General features: G+C 44.2%; 7 protein-coding genes and 2 non-coding genes across 9 annotated transcripts; 4 read left to right on the top strand and 5 right to left on the bottom strand.

Moving 5' to 3' along the window:
* The first annotated feature begins 2046 nt into the window (after positions 1 to 2046).
* Positions 2047 to 3832, top strand: P175DRAFT_0561286 (terpene synthase family protein). Its single transcript, XM_040901036.1, has 9 exons — positions 2047 to 2351; positions 2410 to 2533; positions 2590 to 2608; positions 2654 to 2863; positions 2916 to 3072; positions 3130 to 3219; positions 3278 to 3311; positions 3362 to 3585; positions 3634 to 3832. The coding sequence occupies exons 1-9, from the start codon at positions 2173 to 2175 to the stop codon at positions 3794 to 3796; spliced, it is 1200 nt and encodes a 399-aa protein (XP_040748402.1). The 5' UTR covers positions 2047 to 2172; the 3' UTR covers positions 3797 to 3832.
* Positions 3833 to 4213: 381 nt separating this feature from the next.
* P175DRAFT_0541504 (uncharacterized protein) lies at positions 4214 to 4647 on the bottom strand. The gene has a single exon (XM_040900352.1). The coding sequence runs from the start codon at positions 4483 to 4485 to the stop codon at positions 4267 to 4269; it is 219 nt and encodes a 72-aa protein (XP_040748401.1). The 5' UTR covers positions 4486 to 4647; the 3' UTR covers positions 4214 to 4266.
* A 1913-nt stretch (positions 4648 to 6560) lies between these two features.
* On the bottom strand, positions 6561 to 7508 carry P175DRAFT_0447294 (uncharacterized protein; the record flags this gene model as incomplete). Its single annotated transcript, XM_040894388.1, has 4 exons — positions 6561 to 6729; positions 6799 to 7117; positions 7185 to 7340; positions 7391 to 7508. The coding sequence occupies 4 exons, from the start codon at positions 7506 to 7508 to the stop codon at positions 6561 to 6563; spliced, it is 762 nt and encodes a 253-aa protein (XP_040748400.1).
* Positions 7509 to 8715: 1207 nt separating this feature from the next.
* On the bottom strand, positions 8716 to 9873 carry P175DRAFT_0488373 (uncharacterized protein; the record flags this gene model as incomplete). The annotated part of the gene is made up of 2 exons (XM_040895698.1): positions 8716 to 9408; positions 9469 to 9873. 2 exons carry the CDS (start codon positions 9871 to 9873, stop codon positions 8779 to 8781), a joined length of 1035 nt encoding a protein of 344 aa, XP_040748399.1. The 3' UTR covers positions 8716 to 8778.
* A 2202-nt stretch (positions 9874 to 12075) lies between these two features.
* P175DRAFT_0t144 lies at positions 12076 to 12179 on the top strand. Its single transcript has one exon. It is a non-coding gene; the product is annotated as a tRNA-Met (tRNA).
* A 473-nt stretch (positions 12180 to 12652) lies between these two features.
* P175DRAFT_0t143 lies at positions 12653 to 12756 on the bottom strand. The gene has a single exon. It is a non-coding gene; the product is annotated as a tRNA-Met (tRNA).
* A 335-nt stretch (positions 12757 to 13091) lies between these two features.
* Positions 13092 to 16012, bottom strand: P175DRAFT_0561283 (putative C6 transcription factor; the record flags this gene model as incomplete). Its single annotated transcript, XM_040901035.1, has 7 exons — positions 15554 to 16012; positions 15142 to 15504; positions 14747 to 15081; positions 14342 to 14692; positions 13705 to 14291; positions 13227 to 13475; positions 13092 to 13165 (listed from the first exon to the last, which is right to left on the bottom strand). The coding sequence occupies exons 1-7, from the start codon at positions 15977 to 15979 to the stop codon at positions 13092 to 13094; spliced, it is 2385 nt and encodes a 794-aa protein (XP_040748398.1). The 5' UTR covers positions 15980 to 16012.
* A 381-nt stretch (positions 16013 to 16393) lies between these two features.
* Positions 16394 to 17215, top strand: P175DRAFT_0561282 (class I SAM-dependent methyltransferase; the record flags this gene model as incomplete). The annotated part of the gene is made up of 2 exons (XM_040901034.1): positions 16394 to 16408; positions 16475 to 17215. 2 exons carry the CDS (start codon positions 16394 to 16396, stop codon positions 16967 to 16969), a joined length of 510 nt encoding a protein of 169 aa, XP_040748397.1. The 3' UTR covers positions 16970 to 17215.
* A 3189-nt stretch (positions 17216 to 20404) lies between these two features.
* On the top strand, positions 20405 to 22843 carry P175DRAFT_0121964 (uncharacterized protein). Its single transcript, XM_040892380.1, has 5 exons — positions 20405 to 20680; positions 20733 to 21167; positions 21229 to 21912; positions 21998 to 22287; positions 22374 to 22843. The coding sequence occupies exons 2-5, from the start codon at positions 20883 to 20885 to the stop codon at positions 22822 to 22824; spliced, it is 1710 nt and encodes a 569-aa protein (XP_040748396.1). The 5' UTR covers positions 20405 to 20680; positions 20733 to 20882; the 3' UTR covers positions 22825 to 22843.
* The last annotated feature ends 790 nt before the right edge of the window (positions 22844 to 23633 follow it).

Here is a 23633-nt window from a genome sequence, read left to right as displayed (position 1 = left end):
ACTATGGCATTAAGAGTTCTGAGAGTTGAGACCTGCTCACTAATTAACCTCTTAATCATGATGCAATGGACATCAGAGGTAAAACATTATAAACCCTATTTATCTTTTATCTTTTCATGGCAGGGAACAGCTAGCTCGGAAAAATATTTCCAAAAATAGTCTTTGTCTTTAGATGCTAAAAAATTTGCCTTGCTCTCAATATCCTATTCAATTTCCACTCCCGGAGACTATGGCTATCAATTGTCGAACAAAAATCCCGTATTGCACCATAGATAACAAAAATAATTCCCTAGTGGGTTTTACATAACTTGATAGGGATGGAATGGATTAGGCTTTACAAAGTCCCATTAACTACCTAACTACGGAGTACTCCGTACAGTATTATACCTACAGGGAGGGTTAAAGGATCACAACCCTAGAATGGCACCAATATCCTTTTTCGGGCTCCTGAGCGGCAAAATGGCGACACCCGTAACGACAAATGCCGTTTCCCCATATTAGGGACTAATCAGACGAATGAAACAAGGGATCTGCACTAGTTCCACAAGAGATGCCGAGAACAAGGTGTTATCTGTTTAAGTATATCCGTTCGTCCGGGGATAGTTCAACATATGACTGTTCAAGAAATGAAGTGTTTAGGAGCAAGGACCGATAGTTCAACCAGGTTTAGAAAGTTTCTCTATCCGTATGTGAATAACGGTTCCATTTGCCGTACCGACGGCTTCGAGGACTAGGTCCCTCGAAGAAATCGATTTGACCCTCCTGTCGTCGCCGATGGCTATCGAGGATATCGATCCCCATCCCTACCCCGACGGGTAGTCGAAGCGGTCGATATCCCCGTCCTTGCCCATGTCAGACATCGACACCACCGACAACTCTCCATGCGAATCCTTCCTGGAGAATCGCACGTATAAAGTGTTGCCTGGCATAGCCCTACGTCATACGAAGCGCACTAATGAATAAATACTAAAAATACGGAGTAAGAGGGTGAAAGTATCTTATTCTAGCAAGGTACTGCCCCGCAGTTTGTCTCACTATGTGCACGTAAAACAACTATCACGGCTAAATACCTTCGTTTATACGGAGTAGAGACCCAGCCTTGCTAGCAGCTTCTATGAGATCGCTCAGGCCATATAAGCCGGGTCCAAAATATGGATTGGAAGAAATTCCTGCAGGTACGGAGAGTACCTCGGGCCCGAATTCCCTTGTTATAAGGCACATTGGTAGCCAGACTATTCTTATTACATGCCCCCCACCTTTATCCTTGCGGAATATAACTAACTATGTAGTAGTGGTATGACAAAAGGCCGCTGAGAAATGCTAAGTTGGCCTAACACGGTAAAATTCTCCCGAAAATTTTCCATTATTCCCTTATCTACTAACTACCTGCCTACGTAGTATAGGATTTTCTTCATAGTTGGGGATAATATAATATAGGCTGGATCTGAGGTGCATAATTCTCTACTCCGTACTCCGGACTGTGTACCGAAATAAATCTAGTATCTCAATTGGAGACGAAAGGGGTGGTTCCTGAATTAGGCGTTGGGAGCTTTCTCATTCTATGTTTCTAATAAGTTCTTACCTTTAGTTATAAGTACCCATTGCATTGTTAATTGGGTTGAGATGAGCCAAAAAAAGATACCTATTCTACATACTGTCACGGCGCCTCTGTGACTCTACTGATATAATTTAGGCCACCTGTCTAGTCACAATAACACATTCACAGTAACCTTTTGGTCCGGTGTTTGAAATTATCACCAAGGGTTTTCTGCATTTTCTACTTTAAGGTTGTAAAGTTCGACTAGTCTACTGTAATGGTATTTCGGTTATATATTGCATAGTTTATGTAGGAATATCTACGTATATTTCATGGGTTCTATAATACCTCCATCTGATATCTTGGGCCCTAGCATGTATAGTAGGGATTAATTCCCTTTGGTGTACTTTTGTACAACTATATCTAGGCTTAAAGTAGAAGCGTCTGCGCTAGGGTGTCGCACTAATTGTGTCATAATATTGTAGCATTATATCTCAATCTATATCCAATTCCGAACAACTAGAGCGATCGACAACGACAAGGTTAGAGACATCTATCCAGGTTCTGATATAAATAATTCATATGCGGCAATTCAGAGACACATTGGACCTGGCCGTCCAAAATACTGAAATTTCATGTCCACCATGGCATACGAGGTCATGAGAAATCCACTGTTTATCGAACTGCAACAGGCTATCTTGGGTCAACGCATCACTATTGCAAACTTGTATCAACTTCTTCCTGAATGGGAACCTCGCACACATAAGGATTATGAGCGAATGCGAGACAAAGTCCTAAACCCTTGGATTCGACGGTGCAGACATTGGACTCAACCCAATTTAGCATTTTCACGGTGATACTAACTTAAGTAGATGGATGGAAGATGAAAAATTGATCCAGAAAATGCAAAAAGCAAATTTTGCGCTTTTTGCTGCGGTGCTATGCCATGATTCCTCCTTTGAGAAGCTTTGCACAGTAGCAAAGTACTTTGCCTGGGTACGTTTTGGCAACCTATTGCGAAGCAGGCGCTTTCTGACTCTTTTTAATGCCAGTATTTTGTTTGGGACGATAGTACGTCTTCAGCGTCGTACCTATTGTGTTGCTGATTACTGACAGCCCTCAAATATTCAGTCTTCGATTGTGGGACTCTCCAGCTGAACCCTTCAGCAGCGAGTGGGTACAGAGAGGCTAGTCTCGCGTATTTCAGGCACGTCCTACTGCGAGACGGCGATTTCCCGGATCTTTCCATGTTTTCAACGGAGCTACAAAAGGCTTTGCATTGTTGGGATGAAGTTGGAGAGCATATCTGTCAAGAATGCAGTAGAGGTCATTCACTTCACACTTTCAGATACTAGCATGCACCACTGACGTTTTATAGACTGTTGCCAACTGCTCCTGGACCGCATGCTTGAATATGTTGGCAGTGTGGACACTATAGATAGTCTCTTCTCTGATGGAAAGATTCCTAACCTAGAGACCTACTGGAAACGACGAGAACATACTGCAGCAGTCCACTGCGTGATTGCAACTATTCCGTAAGATTTGATGGCAGACTGTTTCGAGGAATAATTCCATACTAACTCCAACTGCAGCTTCGCGTATGGGATTGATGTTTCAAGGTCAGTCTTAGACAACAAGAACATGGCGCTTTTATGGAAGCATGCATCGTATATTGTCCACATGTGGGTTTGGCCTCACCTCTTTAGTATTACTCTGGTTAACATAAGATATCAACCGAAGAACCAACGACATGTTTTCCTTTCGAAAAGAATTCGTATGACTCTGAATCCTGTGAAACTAATACTTACGGCTAATACATGCTAGAATAATGGCCAACTCGAAAATATGATCCCCATTTTAATGGCAAATATAGGTGTTAATTGCAACCAAGCTATGCAACTTAGCTATCGCATCTGCAGACAAGAGGTTGAGGGTTTCAACGCCAATGCAAACCGTCTACTGAAGGATAAAAATGAGAGCTCTCGTCAAATATCTAGGGCATTCATTGAAGGATGTAAGGATGTCTTTATGGGTCTTATTCACTGGAGGTAAGTGGGCTCTTTATTCATTACACGGCCCTTTCTAATTCACCCTAGCTACAATGGGGAGCGGTACTTCAAAGCCATCGAGATTGGGTCGAATCACTTTATCAGGTTCCAGATTAATCCCCCGTCATACCAGGCAGTAAATACGGAAGGCGCCAAAGTCGCTGGACCCGGACCTGGAGCTGCTGCCGTAGGGGGTTCAGGCACGGTGTAATCAATTTATTGAGGTCATTTCATAACACAACTATAGTACTAGGCAAATAGTCTGCAGATTTTGGTTTCCGGCAACCCCACCATGTTTGATCACCCGAAATATATATATTTCGCAACCGGGAGGCATTATAATTCCAAAAACTTCTATGTAATAGTACATTGATATTGAAGTCTAAATGTCACATATAAATTCTATACTAGCTCTAATACTTGGTGTACCACCTATTGGCCTCAATTACTGCCTCCGCCCTGCAGGGCATGCTTGCTAACACCTTTGCTTGAATATCTTCACAGACATTGGTCCAAGATACCTCTAATACTTCCCAAAGACGGTCCGGTCCTCCTTTACCTCATTCAAACTAGTTGCCTCTTTAATATCTGGGTTATAGTTGTATACACCTTCTTTAAGCGGAAATCAGAGGTATTCAACTGGGTTTAAATCAGGCAAATAGGGTGGCCAATCCATGACTCTTATACTATCATTTTCAAAGTATTGCTTGACCTTTTAAGTAGTATAGATAGGAGCATTATCCTGCATGAAAGTGAAGCTAAGATTATAATAGTAGGCACATATTCTTCCAATAAAGCAAGATATAACCCTGCAGAGTAGCCATGCTTCTTTACTTTAAAGTCTCGCTCTAAACGGACCAATTCGAACCTATTAGACCGCTGAAATGCTACCCAAACCATGACTCTAGCATTCTTGCCCTCTTATATAGGTGGATATGCTCCTTTTTCCACTTTTCTCTATACAAATTAAGCCTAAAAATATACCAGTATCGCTTGCCAGATCCTATCTCTACCGAGTACTCATCTGACTACATGATTGTGGCCTATGACTCTATAGTATAGTCTTTATATTTGAAAGCCCACTGCAGCCGAAGTTTTGCTACTCTTGGTATTATTTCTAGCCTTCTTTAAGCCCTTCATTTGCCATATCTTGATCCCTGAATCATAGTATATATGATTCGCCTGCAGATAGAGAGTTCTAGGTTGAATTGAACCGTATAGTAAGTAGTAAAAAGATTTCGCTTTATATATTGAATAATTGACCGTTTTCGAATATCAGATACCAATTTCAGTCACCAGATCGTGATTTGGAGGGTTGGAAGGGTCTTGAAGTTGCTCGGTAGATTGTTGGATATTGTATTGGGGTCGAGAACAATGGTCTGTAATTTGGGGTGCCTTCCACCCCGCCTCACGAAGACCTAGAATATACGACCTTTCCGGAGGCTTTAGTTCATGATTTCGAATAGTATTTGGAGACATTGAAGCCAAAACTTGTCTATCCATGGTGTGGTGATTGATTTTTTGAAATGTATGGGTGGTTGGGCGCGTACTAGCGCATTTTTTTTAAACTTTTTGCCTAGTACGATGGAGTACATATGGACTACTCCGTAGTCCGTATAGGTTGCAAAAAGTCTGCGGATTCGTGCTCCCAACTTTTTCGCGTCAACGCGAGTGACATTTTTCAAAAAATGATTACACCATAAATCCTCGAGTTTTGGCTCCAATTCCTTCTAATATTGTGTATAATCATGAGCTTGAGCCTTTGGAAAGGTTTTATATCCTAGATCTCCATGATGGTGGCATGAAGCAAGCCTAAATTATAACCCATCTCTCCCGGTCTCCAAAAACTATCCATATAACAACCTACCGAGCAACTTCAAGACCCTCCCAAACCTCCAAACCACGATCTGGCGACTGAAATTGGTATCCAATATTCAAAAACGGTCAATTATTCAATATATAAAGCGAAATATATACCCTTCCACTTAATACAACTGGCCAGCTAAATATCTTATCTTCCATACCTTTAGTCCATGCCTTTCCTCTAGTAGGTGAATTTAAACGACGAAATGGGTTATTCTGCTGCTGAAATTCCTAATTGTCCCTTGCCTGCGCATGAAGTGAGAATCTCGACTACGATGAGCCTATGACAAATGGAGTTATTGAGGTCTTCCGGGAAATTATGCGCGACATCTCATGCTAGGATACACTATTTTATGCCGTGTACCCATCCATGTCCAAGTAACCCGGAGCCAAAGGAATCCAAGGGTTTCGGTCTCCTTCTATTAGAAGTCTGTTCTAATTTCTCATAACAAATATAATCTCTTAAAGATCTCTACATGCCTTTCACATAGGCTATGATATGCAAACAGTCAAGGGTGGAGTCTGGTTCTTTCTCATTCTTGCACGCATGCCGCTCACTAAAAGCAAATCATTGGAGGCTTTAAGTTTAGCTAGCTGAGTGGGATTGTGCTAGTTATGTATCTATCCACCAATGATTTATCACTGCATGGACAGTTGGTGTAATCATACTATTGCATGTAACTAAATGACTAGATCCTGGTTATAATTTGGCTATTGATCCCGTAGTGGTTACAAATCTGAATAAAAGCTAACTAAATCTTATAGGAATTCCCAGTACATTTTCTTTCTTTCTTCCTTTTTTTGAACTGCTGAGGTGAGTTTTGTAACTACTCCTCCGTACAGAAAATAGAATCTTGGGGCTTGAAACAAATTCCCTCCTAATTTGTAGAATAAGGCTAAGCATGAAGTAATACTGAGTCTAATGCTACCACACAACCTCCTTATAGCTCTGTATGGCATTGGACAGAAGGAAAATCACGGCCAAATGGGCATAAATGTTACTATCATGTGACTGCTAGTGAGTGCATATGTAACTTTGAGAGTGCTATGAAGCATCAAACCACTGAATATGTTTTCTGCAGGAAAAAAAGAAAAAAAAAGAACCCCGCTAATTAGTTAAACCGGGCCCAATGATGACCAATTAAATCAACTGGGAGATGTCCGATTTCAGGAACTTTGTCTGTGTCTGTTTTGCCGTAATCCATTATGGATTCCCCCTGGGAAGAGAACCCCATGAGCATCAGGACGTGGACTAAGATAGGGATTCGAAGTCCTTGCTTCCTGTTCACATACGTAAGCATTATATAATTAAGGGTAAGATGCAAACAGGAATACCGGTAATGATTATACTTCGTGCTTGTCCACACCCCAATTTTTCCGAGTGTATGCATGATAACCACGTACACGCAGATGGCTTCTGGTCTACTGCAGTGACCGATGGCAATGAGGGCACCTCCAAAGATGGCCTGTGTGTAGACAAATCGTGAGTTGACATTTCTGAGAAATGACTTGGAGGGGCCCATGGTTCCTAAAATAAATATGATTGCCCTAGCATAAACAAAGGCGTGGATAGGCATTATGGCATCGTGATAGTCAACTGGGCTCTGCGTGTAGTATGCTCGGATAATTTGCACAGGGCGCATGAGTGAGCCGGCCTGATATGCGGGGCCTGAAGAAGTTCTGTTAGCAATTTGAAGATATCAGCACCAGTTTCCCCTGCTGGACAGCTGACTTACGAGTGTGAGGAGGATACCCGTTCGGAAGGTTCTTGACAAGGATTAAAGAGGTCACGGAGTGCATCAGAGTACCAGCTATTGAAAGAAGAGAGCAGTTGAATCCTCCATAATATAGGATTATCTCCATTGACCCGCCTAGGATGTGCCATGAAAGTGCTGTAAGAGTTAAGATCAGGGACTTATCCACCAAAATTAATAAAACATACCTTTGTGATGGCCTCTGTAGGATACACCCCTATTGACAAGGTGATAGAAAAAAAATGTGGTATACAAGCCTAGAAGAATGAAACTTGAATCATTTGTATGAACAAGAGGAGCTGACATTTTGGATAGGCTGTCCATAAGGCAAGATAAAGCAAGCTGTATTTCTGAGAGCATGATGAATAGTGCCAGTGATTATAGTGTGAGATAAGCTTGAAATTGAAAACTAAAAGAGAAGAAGTAAAGAGCATGAAGATACTTCCTCATATAATATTGTAGGTAAAGCAGCAAATTTGTCATTTTCTTGCAGATTGTTTTTTAAGGTATTTCGGCTATATCGGTAATATCATTTCTCTTTCCCACAAAGACCGAGAAATTCACTTGATTGATGATGAGAATGGCAACTAGATTAATGACCAGGATATATGTAAGGGTAGTAATATTGTGTTACAATGCCTACAGCTTCTGTTAATAACCTTGTGTTAGAGCTTTAGGCAAGAGGTAGTAATACAAAGGACCCCCCTTAAGTATGGTGAACTGTATTTGGATAACTGTGCCTAGAACTTATTTGAAGTTATAGTAAGGAACTAGGTAGCAGTGCAGGGAGTAGGTAACAGTTGGGGTAATAGATCCTGATGATAAATATAGGAATATCTATAAACTAGTCTCTTTCTGTAAGTTGTAGCTTTGCACTATTGGACTTTGAGGAATACCACTGGATATGTTAATACTTTTAACCAATTTTCCCCTTATGAATCGAGTCATATTTTCCCCACCAGGTTATTATTGAATAGTACTTTCACCAGGTTATAAATGCTATGACTCTGTCTGAGGAGAGCTAGTAGAGATTAATTATATCCTTGATACTGTAGCATCAATCATGTGTTATGGTTATTTGGTGAATAAAAAGTCCTATTTTACAGTACTGTTGCCTTTGGTTATAAATGATATGAACACAAGATAGTTCTTAGCTGCCATGATAGGCAACAGAAGTCATCCGAATACTATCCTAAGCTAGTACGCTAGATTCTTGGACACTGTTGATAATAGATAGGATGTTCTATCTAGAATGAGTGCGTGTCATATAACAGGCAGAATTGAGAAGAGAGACAAGTGGCATAAAAGAATAATACCACTTTGGCTGCCATATTTATATGCTGCGAAATTGAGCTGCGAATGAAGAAGGAAGTATTCTGGATGCCCTATTCAACGTGTCCCTACTTGGCGATAGATATGGCTTTATGATATTGCATTTCGTATAGAAAGAATTGAAAAACTATGATTCAACTCCTGGCTGTTGCTGCATAACACACACTATACTAGGGTCATTCTGGGTATTCATCAAGATTGCTACATGATATCCAAACACATCAAATATTTCTGCTCTCGTCACTTATTCAACTCCAGCTAGGGTTTTGCTGAGTTCCCATAAAGCCTCTTCCTTGTCCTTGTCGTAAGCAAAAGGCGCATAGCCATAGTCAATCCCTATCTTCCCACCTCGCCGAGCTGGCTTTGCTGCAACCGATGCTCCCTCCAAGTAAAGTCCACCTTTGCCCTCAATCTCCTTCGAAACAGCACCGTACACACTCGTCGCACAGGCTTGTTCAAGGTTTGTCAACATCCTTCGCATAACTTCATCTTCTGTTACCGTGTCCATCTCCTTTTGAGAAAACTTTTGCAGATTCGGGCTCACAAAGCAGCCGGGGTGTAGACTGTAACCGTGGAGCCCTCGAGATCCGTAAAGCCTCTCTATCTGATTTGTCATGTGGATATTGGCTGTCTTGCTTGAGGCGTATGCGAGCCATCCGTTATAAATGCCGTCGAAGTTGACATTGTCTAGACGCACTGGGCTACGTTGGTGACCAGCAGAAGAGACATTCACCACCCGAGAATGGAATTCCGGAGTCGAGCTCGCTAATAGTAAATCCTTCAGGAGGTAAAAAAGAAGGAAATGGGACAAATGATTGGTCCCAAACTGCATCTCAAATCCGTCCTTGGTGCGGTATTCCGGGGTATTCATTACCTACAACGGCATACCCTGTCAGACTATCTCATAACCACCATATTTCCAGACTTTACTCACCCCAGTATTGTTGATAATAACATTGAGGGTGCTACTATGCTCGCGAAACTCTTGGGCGCAAGCTCGAACACTCGATAGGTCTGTTTGGTCCATGAACAAAAGATGTATACGTTCATTATCCAGTACAGAACCCAAAGCCTCTTTTGCTTTCGCCAGATTTCGGGCAGTTCCGAAGACAGTTGCCCCTGTCAACGCAATTGCCTTGACAGTCTCTATGCCAATACCGGATGATACCCCGGTGATGAGCACGGCTTTATCGTGCCAAGCATCGACAATGCCTTCATCGTAAATGATTTGGCTCCCTGTCACGCGTGAGTCTCCAGGACCGTTGATGATGTCCAGCCGATTTCTCTCTGCGTATCTTCCTACCAGTGGGAACGAATCTGGTGCTGAATTTATTGACATTCTAGATAGTGTGTGTGGAGCGAGGTTCGCCGTCCTATAAGTTGATTCTATAAAGGAATGGCCTTTTTCTTATTAAGTAGAAGATGATATCAGAGCAGACCGCCCGGGATGTTTTGTCCGCCACATTCACATGAGTTCATGAACCAACGGAAACCCACCAGTGATACACCAGCAAGGTAATGGAATTTCTCCATAGCTGAAGAGGGGCAGCTTCACTACGACTAGGATGAGGGTCAAGGTGCTTCATTATCCCAGTATTCTTTGACATGTTTCACTCCCGAACTTTTAGGGCCATCAGAGCAGCCTAGCGCAGACAAACTCAAGGGTGACTGGGGAGAAGTTAGGGACTTCCTAGTAGGACGGATTTTACTCTGGTAGACAAAGCCACAGGTCTACACAGATTGATTTTAAATATGCAAATAGCATAAATAACATAAATGACCTATCTTTCTGGCAATTATGCAAGCAGCACGAGGCAAAGTTGCAGAGAAATGAATCAGATTCCAATCCAGAGAAACCTAAGGCATGTACCCTAATTTTCTTATTTTGATATGTTTATTCTCCTGCACTTGAAATTCTCTGTATTATATTGCCTTCTGATATCCCCTAAAAGAATAATGAAGGTAGCGGCTGTTTAACAGCCTGGTGACTCTGAAATCATCTGCCTAGAAAAAAATCCGAAATAAGCAGCATAGTTTCAATTTCTGATTGCATATAAGAAAGAGAGGGTGAGAGAGACTTTGCCCAAGTATCCCCTTGATCGCAGTAGTATCAATATTAACCCAAGGTTTCCTCGGGCCATACATGGACTCCGGGATGCCTCTATACTAGGCACAGTACATCTAGCCAATAGTGTGGAGTGATTGTAACACCCCTATGCGGGCTCATGTTTAAAGGATGCTCGAGATACTCTGCAGGATGCCTGCAGTTGCCTGGTCAGTTCATTTTGCTGCCTGCTGCTTCTTGTTCATTGTCCTATAGGTTATCGAACTAAAGGCATAAATAAAAATCGTATTAATATACATTCAACTGCTACCATCTATTGTGTATTGTGTGAGTTGTGTGACCATGGTTTTCTTTGCACTTTTCTTCCAAACTTGTTTCTAACTTGGCCGCTCTCTTATATTTCCTCCTTAATTCAATTAACCCTGAAATAGACACACACAGAAAAAGCTAGTAATGTTACCTATAACAGAGGATTATTGTTGCAGAATTCACCCATACCAGGGGGGATTAGGCCCTTATAGGCGCATATTAATGCATGAATAACATCATCCTAATACTAGTGAGCATAGGCTCTTCTCTACTGACCCAATTACTCATCTTTCTAAAACTACAGCATGGATTGAAGACCTTGGAATCTACAGGAGTCCAAAGGATCTCTGTAGGCAACATGGAAACTGCCTTGTGCAATATTGATGAGGAATATTCGGAGCTTATAATGCAGAATATCAACGGCCATCGCATCCAAAACATGTTCAGGCTTTGCAAAGCTTTAGCTGTTGATTGTGGTACCAAGATTACCATGGAGTCTCAATTAATGAGCAGCGTTTAAAAGTTATCCAGTTCTCGATCATGGCCTAGTCAATCAGGAACCAGGCATGTGTTCAAAGACCATAACATCACAATTGCCTATTATAACAAGGCTTAAAGGTAAGGAGACAATCCACAAAATGTGGGGATTGTTACCTTTCAAAGGAGGAGGAATTTTTTAGTCGTTGGTAGAAGCAATATGGGAAACTGGGATAACAGCTCTATTATATGTCGTGTTTTTGGGATTCCGACCTTTATCAGCTATAGTGGATAATTTTGAACACTGATGTTTGTGTTCGCGTGTATTTATTCAATGGTTGCCTGATTGATTATCAGTTTTCCGCAGGTTTATAATTATATTGGGATAATGGATATTTTGCTTCTGCAAATAGATCATCAAATATACATACAGAGTAGACAAGAGAGTGCAGTTCAGGTAGGGATTCTACCACTGGACCAAAAGGGACCAGAAAACCAGGCCGCTTATGGTTACAGAAAGGTCCAGAATTATTTATTATCATCTCTGAGAGCTCTTTGATTTTACAGGCCTAGATCTAGACCTCCAAACCAAAGCAAATACTGCAGCGGTGTAAGAAAGCAAGGATGAGAAACCATTACTGAGTATTTTCTTGGTATATCTAATCATATCTTTCCCGTCCTCCATCACAAGTCTCCATAGTCTAGTGGTTAGGACGGCGGTCTCATATTACATGACAGTTCCCATCTAAAGGAGTTGCAATCCGCAAGCACGAGTTCGATTCTCGTTGGAGGCATATATTTTTTTCTTCTTAAATTTAGTAGTAAATGATAATAAGTAGTTAGTAGTAGGTCGTAGTAGGTAAGTAGAATGGGAGAGAGAGAGTTCATGTAAATTATTGAGTTTTTTATTCTATGTTTTTACCTGCCCTCTCACGACTCCTTGGTCTCGACGGTGACGATTTCTCCAATGCATGGTTACGGCCTGCTTTCAAAAAAACCAAGGGTGCGTCAGGGATCCCAGGGCGGTAAGGTTAAGTCCTCACTCAGTAACCACTGAGCTCGATACTCCAAACGCTGAATGAAGGTTCAATCAGAGGAGAGTCGGCGTTAGTTTAACGCTGCTTTCTTTCAAGGCAGTGGATTTGATTTGGAAGCAAAAAAAATTACTCCAGTAAGCACCCTCTTTTCTTTTTCACTGTTTTCCTCCATTACGCGAAATTTTATTAGGGAATAGTAAAAAAAAAATGGCGGGCTGAAAAAAAACAAATGCCTCCAACGAGAATCGAACTCGTGCTTGCGGATTGCAACTCCTTTAGATGGGAACTGTCATGTAATATGAGACCGCCGTCCTAACCACTAGACTATGGAGACTTGATTGGTTATTTGATGGAATAACTAGAATATAGCCCACCCTGTGCCTTTTGCAACCATGCCATGAAGGATGTAAGAAGAACTAGTAGCATTTTTCTTGTCACCTTTCTGCCATCTATTCTGCTCTGTTTAAGTTGGTATCTGCTGCCTAACTACATGAGCAAGTAACTACTAGCGGATCCTTGCGGTGTAGGGGGAAAACGAACTGTTTCTGATGCTTGCTGCGGGGAAGATGTGATTTGCATATATATATCCGGTCACTTGTTGGTGCTTCTGACCCTCATGAATTATCAAAGTAGCTGACCATAAAACCCTTACAGTAGCAGCGCACTCAATCATGGGACATCGTAGCGGGGCATAAAAGCGTCGTATGCTCTACTGGTATACTGGTTATAATTTTCAAACTGGCCTAGAAAACCATCACACAAACTGGGGTTAAAGTTCTGTTTGCTGCTCTGTAAATCTCGCACCAAAAGGAGGTCGTATATTCCTCTCGAAAATAGATAAGTGTGTTTGCAGCAATAAATACAAAATCAGAGCGACGTAGAAGTCACTCCACCGAAATTCCCTATACAAGGAAGGGGCCATATCATTGAGATATGTGATCTGATGATACTGATATCCAGTACAGCAACGGTGCCGAATAAAGGGCCCCATAGATGGCAATAACTTGTTATCCTGGAGTGGGTTGCAGGCAGCAGCCTGGTTTATTTTGGGGCCTGATATTTCCTGGGGGTGAGCGATCCCGCGTGTATATTGGGATCATGATGTAGAGACATGGGCAACTATTATTCTGCCCCCTTGGTTCTGCTATTAAATTTAATACCATGTCGCTGATGGATAAAAACTGTGACCTAAGAATCCATATATACTCTCTTGTGTGTCAGTAGCTGTCTGCTTTGAGACAAGGGGTGGTAAGTGGGCTATGCATATATCACCTAGCACTACCTGCGGTGATAGACAGGCCTTCCATAGTAACGAGAAGACTCTGTAGCGTGTGAGCTTTGTATTCAGCGGAGCCTGGGCCCAGATTTTGCCCGAACCTGTCTGGAATGTGATGCACCACATAATCTGCAGCAAGTGATGAGGTATCCACACCAGTCCAGAGACTGCCACTCAGCTGGTCCAGTACAGCAGTTGCCCTAGGTGGAACTAGCGAGGGATCGGGGTTTGTTGCTTTCAGGACTAGACCAATGGTGCGTAAGAAGGCCTTGCAAAATCGACCCCAGCCCAGACTCATGTGCCAGAGGCCAACAACTGAGCTTTCTAAGACAAGACTCCACTTCGGTTCGTGCGGGTGTAATTTAGATACAGAGTGAACACCTGCAACACAGAAGTAGTGTAACATGATAATGGGAATTGACTTCCACCCATGGTAGTGTTTGAAGAGCAGGACAAGGGATCCGAAGGTGTCCATAGCATGCGACTTGACTATCAAGGGGTCGAATCGGCTAGACCTGCAACCATCAGGAGACATGGATGAGTTTAGGAGGAAATTTTCGCACAAGGAGACAAGGGTTGCCTGATAATAGAAGCTACGATGAAGCGTTAGTACAAACGCCTGTATGGGGAGGAGATGGTGTACTGTAAGCAGAGGGCGTGGGGAGTTGTGTTGTGCCTGGGCAAGACAGTCCATGGCAATCTTGCCCTCCAACCCAGTAGCCTTTGGTATAAGCTGTAACCATAATCCCAGTCGCTATCGCCTAAGACGGCACCGGGGAATTTGAGCGAAAAGCAGGCGATATCATGTACTATGGCGACCAGTTCACTCCGAATCCACGCGGCGGTATAGAGATAAGGTTGAGAAACAGGAGTTTGGAAAGGATACGGGCGCCACTCCCCGCCTTCGTCTAGAGCCGATGCTTCTTCTTCGGTGAATCCTATGGAAGGTGGCTCCTTCCAGATAGGTTTCTTCCTGTAGACCTGGCAAGCTAGCCTGTGATGAAACCAGTAAGAGAAAAGAAAAATAAATCATGGACAAGCTTCTTACGCTTGAATATCAAAGACAGCCCACGCCACTAGTTTCTGGCAGTTCGAGACAGCAGTGGGGTCATCCTCGACGCCGGAGAGGAAATAGGCGGAATTAGCCTTGTTAAGATCGAACCGGTTGCTTAATTCTGCCCCATGCAATATGTAATTGGTACCGAGCTTATCGAGGCCAAACGTACAGCAAAGCAAGCCGATTAAGATACTAGATTGTACGGTTGGGAGATTTTGGCTGTCCTTTTCTGCGGTCCATTGTTGTTGGATCGCGGCATACAATCTTTCGCCTAGAGCCTTCTCCTCTCGTCGATCGGTAATTCGGGTTAGATTATATGAGAAGCTCTGAGAGGGGTGGTTAGCAACTACGTAAATACATTTCGAGGCGTGGATGTCGAATCATACACAGCCGAAAAAGAGAAGGGTGTGGACCAGCAGGGAAGAACAGAATCTGGGACGCCCGCGTTCGAGATCGTGAATGAACATGTGTTGGTCGACGAGGTGCCAAGTTGAATTCTCCCATGTGAAGTAAAGCGAAAGAAGGTGACTTGCGACGTCATTGTCAACGAGCCAGGTCCAGTTCTCGATCGATTTGACCTGGATTGGGGGCTGTTGCGCGAGAGCGGGAGCTTTGGAATTCGTCGAGCCCCGTGTCAGGTGTATGCGGGTCAAGGAAAGTCCTGGCTTAGGCTGAGAAATGTGTTGATCGGAAAGCGACTTTGAAGCGAGAAGGGTCGAGAAGAAGTCTGGTGATACCTGGAAGTGTCTCTGCCGAAGGTCAGTGTTGACCCCAAGTTGCGCTTTTGGAATCACAAACATGTATAGCATCCCGGATAGAGTGGATGTTTTCTGGGGTGCTCTGAGAGATAATTTCTTGTAGAAGCGATTCATAAACGGTAATCTTCTCCTCCAGCGAATGGAACCGTAAGCGCTGGTTTTCACGCCTTGACCTGGCGTAGATGCAGATCGTGCCCGCCCGCTGACACAGTTTACAGGTTGGTTTCGCACCGTCACATTTGGTCTTTTTCTTTTGGCAGGAGACACAAGCATGGGTAATGCGTTGAAGACTTCGAGAATTGCGAGGGACTCGCGGCTGCGGGGCCGCGATTTCGACTGCAACTTCCGGAGGACTATTAGTGGGAGTAGCCACAGCAAATGGAGATCCGGGGGATGAGTCCAAGGGGGTTGGGAGTTGCCTGGGAGTCCCATTGGCTAGATTATGATCCGAGATTGATTTCTCCATGATCCAAAGGGTAAAGAATTAGTAGTCCATTGGTAGTAGGATGTGGGACACAAGATCGAACATGAGCAACACGATCGAGATGGACAAAGATTAAGGCGGTCTAAATTGGCTGGGGATGACGGAAAAAATAGCCGGACCACTCAAATCGCCAAATCAGGCGATTCACCGAGACCCGCACATGAAGAATTTCCTGATTTGAAAACGATGACGAAATGCGATGATCTAGAGTATAGTTGCAGTGGTATAGAGTAGGTATATGGATGGGAAGACTAAAACTAATTCTACTCTAGTAATCATTAGTCTAAACTTGGAACCTATAAGAACTACATCCATGGTACAAGTCCACAGCGAAAACCGGTATATACCCCGCTCTTATATCCTGTAAACCTCTCTGTGACTCGCAACGGTTTCAATATGCCACCCAACTCGGTTATAAAAGAAGGAGTTGAAAAGGCGTATAATAACATTGCGTCGACATACAACTAATGGACCCAGCCAACGCACGCACTCCAGATCTCCTACGTTGAAAAACTCCTCGTTAATTTTCCCAGCTTACACGAACCCACCCACAATGGACCAATTATCCAGATACTAGCGCGCGGTTGTGGCGCTGGAACCCCATGCACCCAATTCCTCGCTTCTCACAATATGATCAAAGTAATAGGGAACGACATCTCTGCAGCTCAGATCGCAACGGCGAGAACGCATCTACCCGAGTCCGTGGAGCTGGTTCAAGGCGATATGATGGAATTACAGTTTCCTTCGGCCGGACTTGATGCAGTTATAGCGATGTATTCGATCTTCCACTTGCCCAGGGATGAACAGACTGTTATGCTGGACCGGGTGTTTCAGTGGCTTAAACCGGGGGGCTTTCTACTGATGAATTTTTCGGTGGAAGAAATATCCGCGATCACTGACCCCACTTGGTTAGGGGGCACAGAGGGAACGATGTATTGGAGTGGATGGGGCGCTGGAAGCTCTTGGATTTAGGTAGGTTGGTTCTGGATAAGGTTGTGGTTGATTTGGAAGATGATGGAGACAGGAAGTTGGAAATTCCTTTTCTTTGGATTATTGCGCGGAAACCATGTACAGACCCTGCCGAATAACTTCACGGAATCAGCCTATTATCTTAAATTTGAACATTCACAACAAATCCTATACATTGGAAACCCAAACAAAAGTCTATACTAGTTATTTTGGGTATTTGCGCATGTTTATATTCTGGTATCTTGTGCGGAGGAATTCTTGACATTGCTAAAATCCGGGGTTAGAGATAATTACTATTGGTCCCAATGAGGATTTAGAGGTCTTGATGGGTCTTGTGATTCACCCTAGATCAATTGAAAAGATTAAATCTATTAGTGATGTAAGTAATAAGGATCCATCCCTGAAGCTACTTGCTGGTGGTACCTACAGCGATTCTATTGATTCTCCATAAACCCTACAGTCTACCAAGCACAATCACCGACCCACCGCTTGTTCAATGAAGAAGTCTGTTGCACCTACAGCTCACGAATAAGGCGTCTGCCTTGCGACGTATTTGCTGATCCAGGGACGAAGTTACTGAAGCTGTGTGCGATGGGAGGTGGGTATACCCATACTGATCCGGTCACCGGTGTATCTTGTATGTCTTGGTCTGTAACAACGAGCAGTTTTATGCCTTACGAGGATGAGCTACAGGTGCGGTGTCTGCTGGCTCAGAGTTTATTATTGATTATATGCCAATACCTGGCCGTTGGTGGTTTTGCTCTCTGGTGATTCTGGGCATGGATTCAAGATGTTTCCTATTTGTGGAAGCTGGGTAAAGGATCCTTTGAAGCGCCCGACAAGCGCCTGATTATTTCATGCTTTTCAAATCTTGATGCATATTAGAACAAAATGGAAATATTTGGTATGCCTGGGTCTCATTTGTCTTCTCTATTGGTCTATATACACCTGTATGTAGAGCCGTTTAGCAGAGAAAACGCTGGAAACCAAGGATCAGTCCAATCCAAACGCGAAGGCAGCCGTACCTGTCCCTGTATTGAGGGTATAGCTAGGCCGTTCATTGATTCTAGAACAACAACACCGCATCTGACAAGTTTCGATGGAGGATTCATTTTAACCGTATCTTTTACTCGAATGCAGCGACGCTCGTGTGATTTCGTCCCCAATATGGACTTCAACATTAACATTATCATGGATAGTTCGCACGGAGCTCAGGCTATGGTAAACCAAGGGCCAATCCAGTCCAGAGTTGTCTGACATCGTTATCAGAATCCATACCAGACAGTTCAATAGAGGTACCACGTCAGTGATCAGTCCTCGGGTTAGCGGGGTATAATACACTTCTCCGTTTGCCGTTCAAGGCCATCTGAGACGAGATAGATCCTCAGCTACGGAGTATACCTGTTCCTATAGTTTACCACGCTAGGTATGATAAGACTTGGATTCTTGCATTTAGAGTAAGGCTACGTGCTCTGTCTGGCACACCGCTACTTTATCATAAAGAGAGATCGATGGGATAGAGTCAATTGGCGGGGGATAATAAACAAAGTAATAGAAGGCGCGAGGGAAGGCCCTAGAGTTAATCCCCCGGGAAAACCTCACATCCTCGCCAGAAATGCTTATTGTTTGTTCGGCTGAACTGCAACTGGAGACTCACATTCTTCCCGGAGATTTGTGGGGGTTTTGGTGGAGGTTTACGGAGTAGTTAACCGAGATTCTCCGTGCTAGACACTTTTCATATAATTCCCCTCCCCCTTTTCTCCTCCAATTCCTTCAAAAGGTAAGAATTGTGTCCGCGATTTATCCCGACAGAAATCCAATGGTGTGATTGAAAGTGATCCTCTCATATTTTCGTAAAACAAACCCCAGCGGTGGCCGGAAACAAAACACTCGACAACCCCGCCACCATGTCCCTCGCAACTAAACAAAGAATTAGTCTCCTCGTACGGATACTCCGTACTCCGTACTCTGTACTGTAAGAGTAAATCATAAATAAGAATCAGTTTGTAACCGCGTTTTATTCAACTGGATAGACCCGGAAATGATTCCCGCCAAGCCGGGATCGTGTCGGGGACCACATCGGGATCATCCACTTGCAACCTATAAAAGCCAGAAAAGATCACGGCAAACGATGCTACGTGCATGAGGCTTGCGATGATTTCTAATTCTGTGCATTAACTAAGGCTTTTTTTCTTCTTATTACTAAATATCTGGCGTGATGACAACAGCGAGTAGTTCATACTCGTCCTCTGCCTTGAATGTGGCCAATGTGTGAGTCATTGGTCGTGTGGAGGATACCTAACTATCTATACCTAAGGACTTCACAGACTCGGAACTGGAATGCAAGCAAGGTTCATGATGTGCGATTAACCACAATATCGTGAACCAAGACGCCTCATTATAGGGAACATCATAATTAAACCACTATAGCTTAAACCACAAACAGACATACATAGCACCTGGGCTACCCTACAAATTGTGCAGTACCTCGACTGATGAGCTGCATAGACCACCACCCCGAGAAACCAGTCATCTATTCTGTCTACCTACTCTGTATAGTGTAGGCCGGTAGGAATAATTAAAAAAGACCTGACCCACATCAATACATGAATTCAACCCTGTTGTCCACTTTGATCCTATCAGCCGATCCTCCACAATCAGCATCCAACCCGCCTATGCCCTGCTTGCCCTCGTCTTGCGCCACAAACCATCATGACTCGGGCTCCTGGAAGCCCACGCGCAGGCTAATAATCCCACCACGGTAGAGTCTAGATGGCATATAGAAAACCCTCCCCCCCACCCAGAATCATAGCGATGGGGCCAAGGCTATCAGGACCCGCTCCCCGCTCCCCGCTCCCCGCTGCCCGTTGCCCCAGTGAAAACCGATTTACCAGAATATCTATATTGAACACCGGGTTCACTAAGCCCAAAGAATGAGGAGGAGACATTAGGTACGTAATCCTCTTTCTTTCCGAGGATGGGGACGACGTAGAACTAACTCTAGCACTCCGGCAGTTAATCGGTTCTTCGTACCTAAGGCACGGGAATTTTCAGTGTCGGGTAAATACCAGGAACCGTAGGTTCCCAGCTCAGCTATATTGAATTATGTTGGGATACAATGAAATGAGTAATTTATTTATTATTATTTTTTTCGGATGGTATCACTCTGAGTTGGAGGGATAGACTACACATGAAATAAAAGAGGGAGGGACGAGAGCGAGTTTGTTTGTGCAGTGCTGAGGCGCAGAGACCAGAGCCCAAGCTCTGCATCAAGTGCTGCAGGTGTATGTACGCAAAGACTAGATGGATGTCAAACGCCCTTGAAAGCTTGAGAATATTACAGAGTAGTGGATCGGTCCTGTTCGGGGTTCCTGTTCAAGTCCCCGATTTACTGGCGACGAACTAGATAGAGCGTGTCGGAATGAGTGGAGATGTATGTATGTGCCTTCGGTATCTCCATTAACCTTTTGAGCGGGAAGGATTCTTTAGTGTAGAAGAACAGTGTTAATGAGCACACAGATATGAGATGAGGCCTTCTTATTAAGGGCTACTGGGTCAATCTAGGGTACTTTGGTCGGCGATTCGGGGATCTCGGGAACAAAAGGATTTGGGAATCGGATTCTATACCAAAGATCTGTTATGTTTATATTCATGATTCTGGATTTCTCTTGATTCAGGGGAAAGAAAAAAAAAACCTAAAAAAAACAGGTTAGGGTGAGTACCAAAGGCCCTATACAAGCCAAAAGAAAGCTAACTTGGATGCTAGTCATGTATCAACAAAACTGAGCCTTGCTACCAGGCTGAGACTAAGGTGACTTGGACTTTGAATTAGCTTCTGGTCTTCCAGATCAAAACACAAAGCTAGGCTACTCATTGATACTAATTAAACGAGAAAAGGGAAAAAGGAAAAGAGACGATGCAGGAAAACAATACATCACCTTCTAGACCCTCATCGCTAGCATGTATTCCCTGTCGTCGTCGCCATCTGAAGTGCGATGCTATCATGCCTGTCTGCACTCGCTGTCAAACAACCAATACCGAATGTCGATACGTTCGTTCTAGACGGGGACTCCGGTCGAAACATGGAAGACATGCATCGTCTCACCTATTAGACGACGATATCTCTTTGTTCTCTACCGATCTTTTTTCTGGGTGGTTGAATTTGAATCCCGGCACTCTTCCGTCGGACTTAGATATACAGGTAGACCGAACCCTACCCTGCGAGTTGATCGCCGACAAGAAAGAAGAACTGACCCGAAAAGGCAGCACAAGCGCTGTTCCAGCCACTGGATGTGCCGACAACATTGGAAATACCCCCTTTGGCTATCCCGGGGGATGATGCCCTTATTACCCTCACCGAACCGGAGTTTACTGCAACTGCGACTCCTGGCAGCATCAGATCAGAAATGGCGTACGACCCAATGATTCAGCTCTATTACCAGAACTTTCACCCATCACACCCACTGCTATTACCAAAGAAATCGCTCTGCTCGCCGCTCTGCCAAATGATTCCCCCTTATATTTTCGCCATCATGCGCTACATCGGCGCTCACTATTACCCAGAGCCCGCCTTTAAACAGACATACCGACAGCAGGCATATGGCGTACTCTCTGAACAGACATCCCGGGACCCCTTCAAAGTCCAGGCGTTGCTACTACTCGCCATCATCGACCATTCCCACTGTCATGAGGAAAGTGGCCACCGGTTGATCCAAGAGGCGGTTAATTTAGCCCTGGATATAAAGATGAATCGCTCATGGTTTGCCAGAGAGCATTCGCACGGCTATACAGTACTTGAAGAGAGCTGGCGCAGAACCTACTGGGAGCTTTATGTCGTCGATGGACTGTTCGCGGCTACGCGCGAGCAAAATTTGTTTCAACTCTACCACCAGCGCGCTGACGTGAGGCTACCGTGTGCAGAAAAGATGTACAACTCCTGTGACAGTGTGGGTATTCAACAAGGGCGCCATTCACTGTGAAAGCCGAGAATGAAAACGAGGGGCAGGGAAAGATATTCTAACTACATCACAGGTTTCACCAACCCGACAAACACTGGACGATCTGCTGAATGACTGGACCCTCGAACCAACAGCGACAGGACAGTCATTCTCCTCATTTGCGTACCGAATCAATGCCGTGCGCAATCTAGGCATGGCCCTCGAGTCAACCCGCTCACTTGAATTGAACCTCGAGTCCCAAAGGGAGATTATCGACGCCCGTCTCGCTTCCTCACTAATGACACTTCCGCCTCTCCAGGGAGAAGGATACGACAGCAGCAGCCATGACGAAATGATTTTCCAAGCGCAGATGGCTCTTTACTTGTGAGTTGTATATTCTTATGTACCCGAAACAAAAGCAATGACGAAGCAAAAAAAAAAAAAAAAACAAAACTAACCTACATAACTAGAGCACTAATATACCTCCACCACCCCCATTCCAGTATCCGTTTCGCCTCCTTCAGCACACCCCCCCCCTGTACGCGTCTAAAAGCATCTCGAGATACCAGAGCCCCTAACGCTACGGAAGCCCTGGCCCCAAATGCCAATGCCAATCCCAATTTCGATCTTCACTCCCACAAGCTCCTCCGGGCCGCAGACCTGCTCTCTAGCCTCGCCACGCTCCCTAGCTCCATCCAGTTCCGGTCGCCGTTTTTCACCTGCGCATTGGCTATATGTGTAGTGGTGCACACGGCCGCCGGACTAGTGGCTTCGGGCCCCGGAAAGCGCGAGTCGCTTAAGGTGAGGGTTCAATTGGGCATTGGGGCGTTGAACGCGCTTGGGAAAGTCTGGCCGTTAGCGAGGTCGGTGAGGCAGCAGATGCTGGATATGTACCAGGAGGTTCAAACTGCACAGAGATGATTTACTTCTTCGAGCAGAATGGAGGGATGTTTTGGTTTTAGGAGAGACAGAGAGTAGTACATGGGTTCGATACTGTGAGCGGTTCATACTCTGTATTTATCTTGTTATGCTTTTGAGTGGTGCGGGCGTCCTTTTCGAGTATGATAGAGAGAGAGAGAGAGTCTAGCGGGAATAGAAGATGGATGAAAGAGGACCTAACATATCTAAGTGAATGTACTCCGTAACTAAATGCTGAAACTTATCATCCATTCATTGTAATCAATGACACTCAAAAATTAGATAAAAAAACCATCAGAATATCGGAATGTTTTATACATCTCGACTACTCTAACCATGCAGAATTTTAGCTCGTGTGACTTCATCTACCAAGATTAGCGAGGCCCATTCTCCAGGACCCCAGATACATGGGTTGATTCCATTGCGCAAATCACAAACAGCGCGACCAGCTTCAGAACAGAAGGGATGATCCTAAAAAGCTTGCGTGGCGGGCTGAAATCAAATCCCGCACACACGCGAATCCCGTTCAATATTATTGACAAGCAGTGCACGGTGGGTCGCGGAGCTGCCCTGAGTTCGATCAAAATCCCGTCTATATTTCGTCCCTGTACCTAGCTAGGTATGTATGTACCTGGACGAGTAAAAGGATCAGCCTTGATACGGTACGACCGCCACAATGCCCATTAACAACCCCGATAATAATAATAAAACGGATACATCACATCCAAATAATCATGACAAGCGATCGATAACCTTTGGAATTAAGCTTCACCCGCTTTCCTGGGCCATTGCATTCATCGGTGCCATTAGGT

Source organism: Aspergillus ochraceoroseus (genome assembly GCF_002846915.1).
Source record: "Aspergillus ochraceoroseus IBT 24754 chromosome Unknown P175scaffold_13, whole genome shotgun sequence".
NCBI classification, from domain to species: domain Eukaryota; kingdom Fungi; phylum Ascomycota; class Eurotiomycetes; order Eurotiales; family Aspergillaceae; genus Aspergillus; species Aspergillus ochraceoroseus.
Note: the sequence above shows the minus strand (reverse complement) of the source record. Positions and strands in the feature narration are given on the sequence as shown.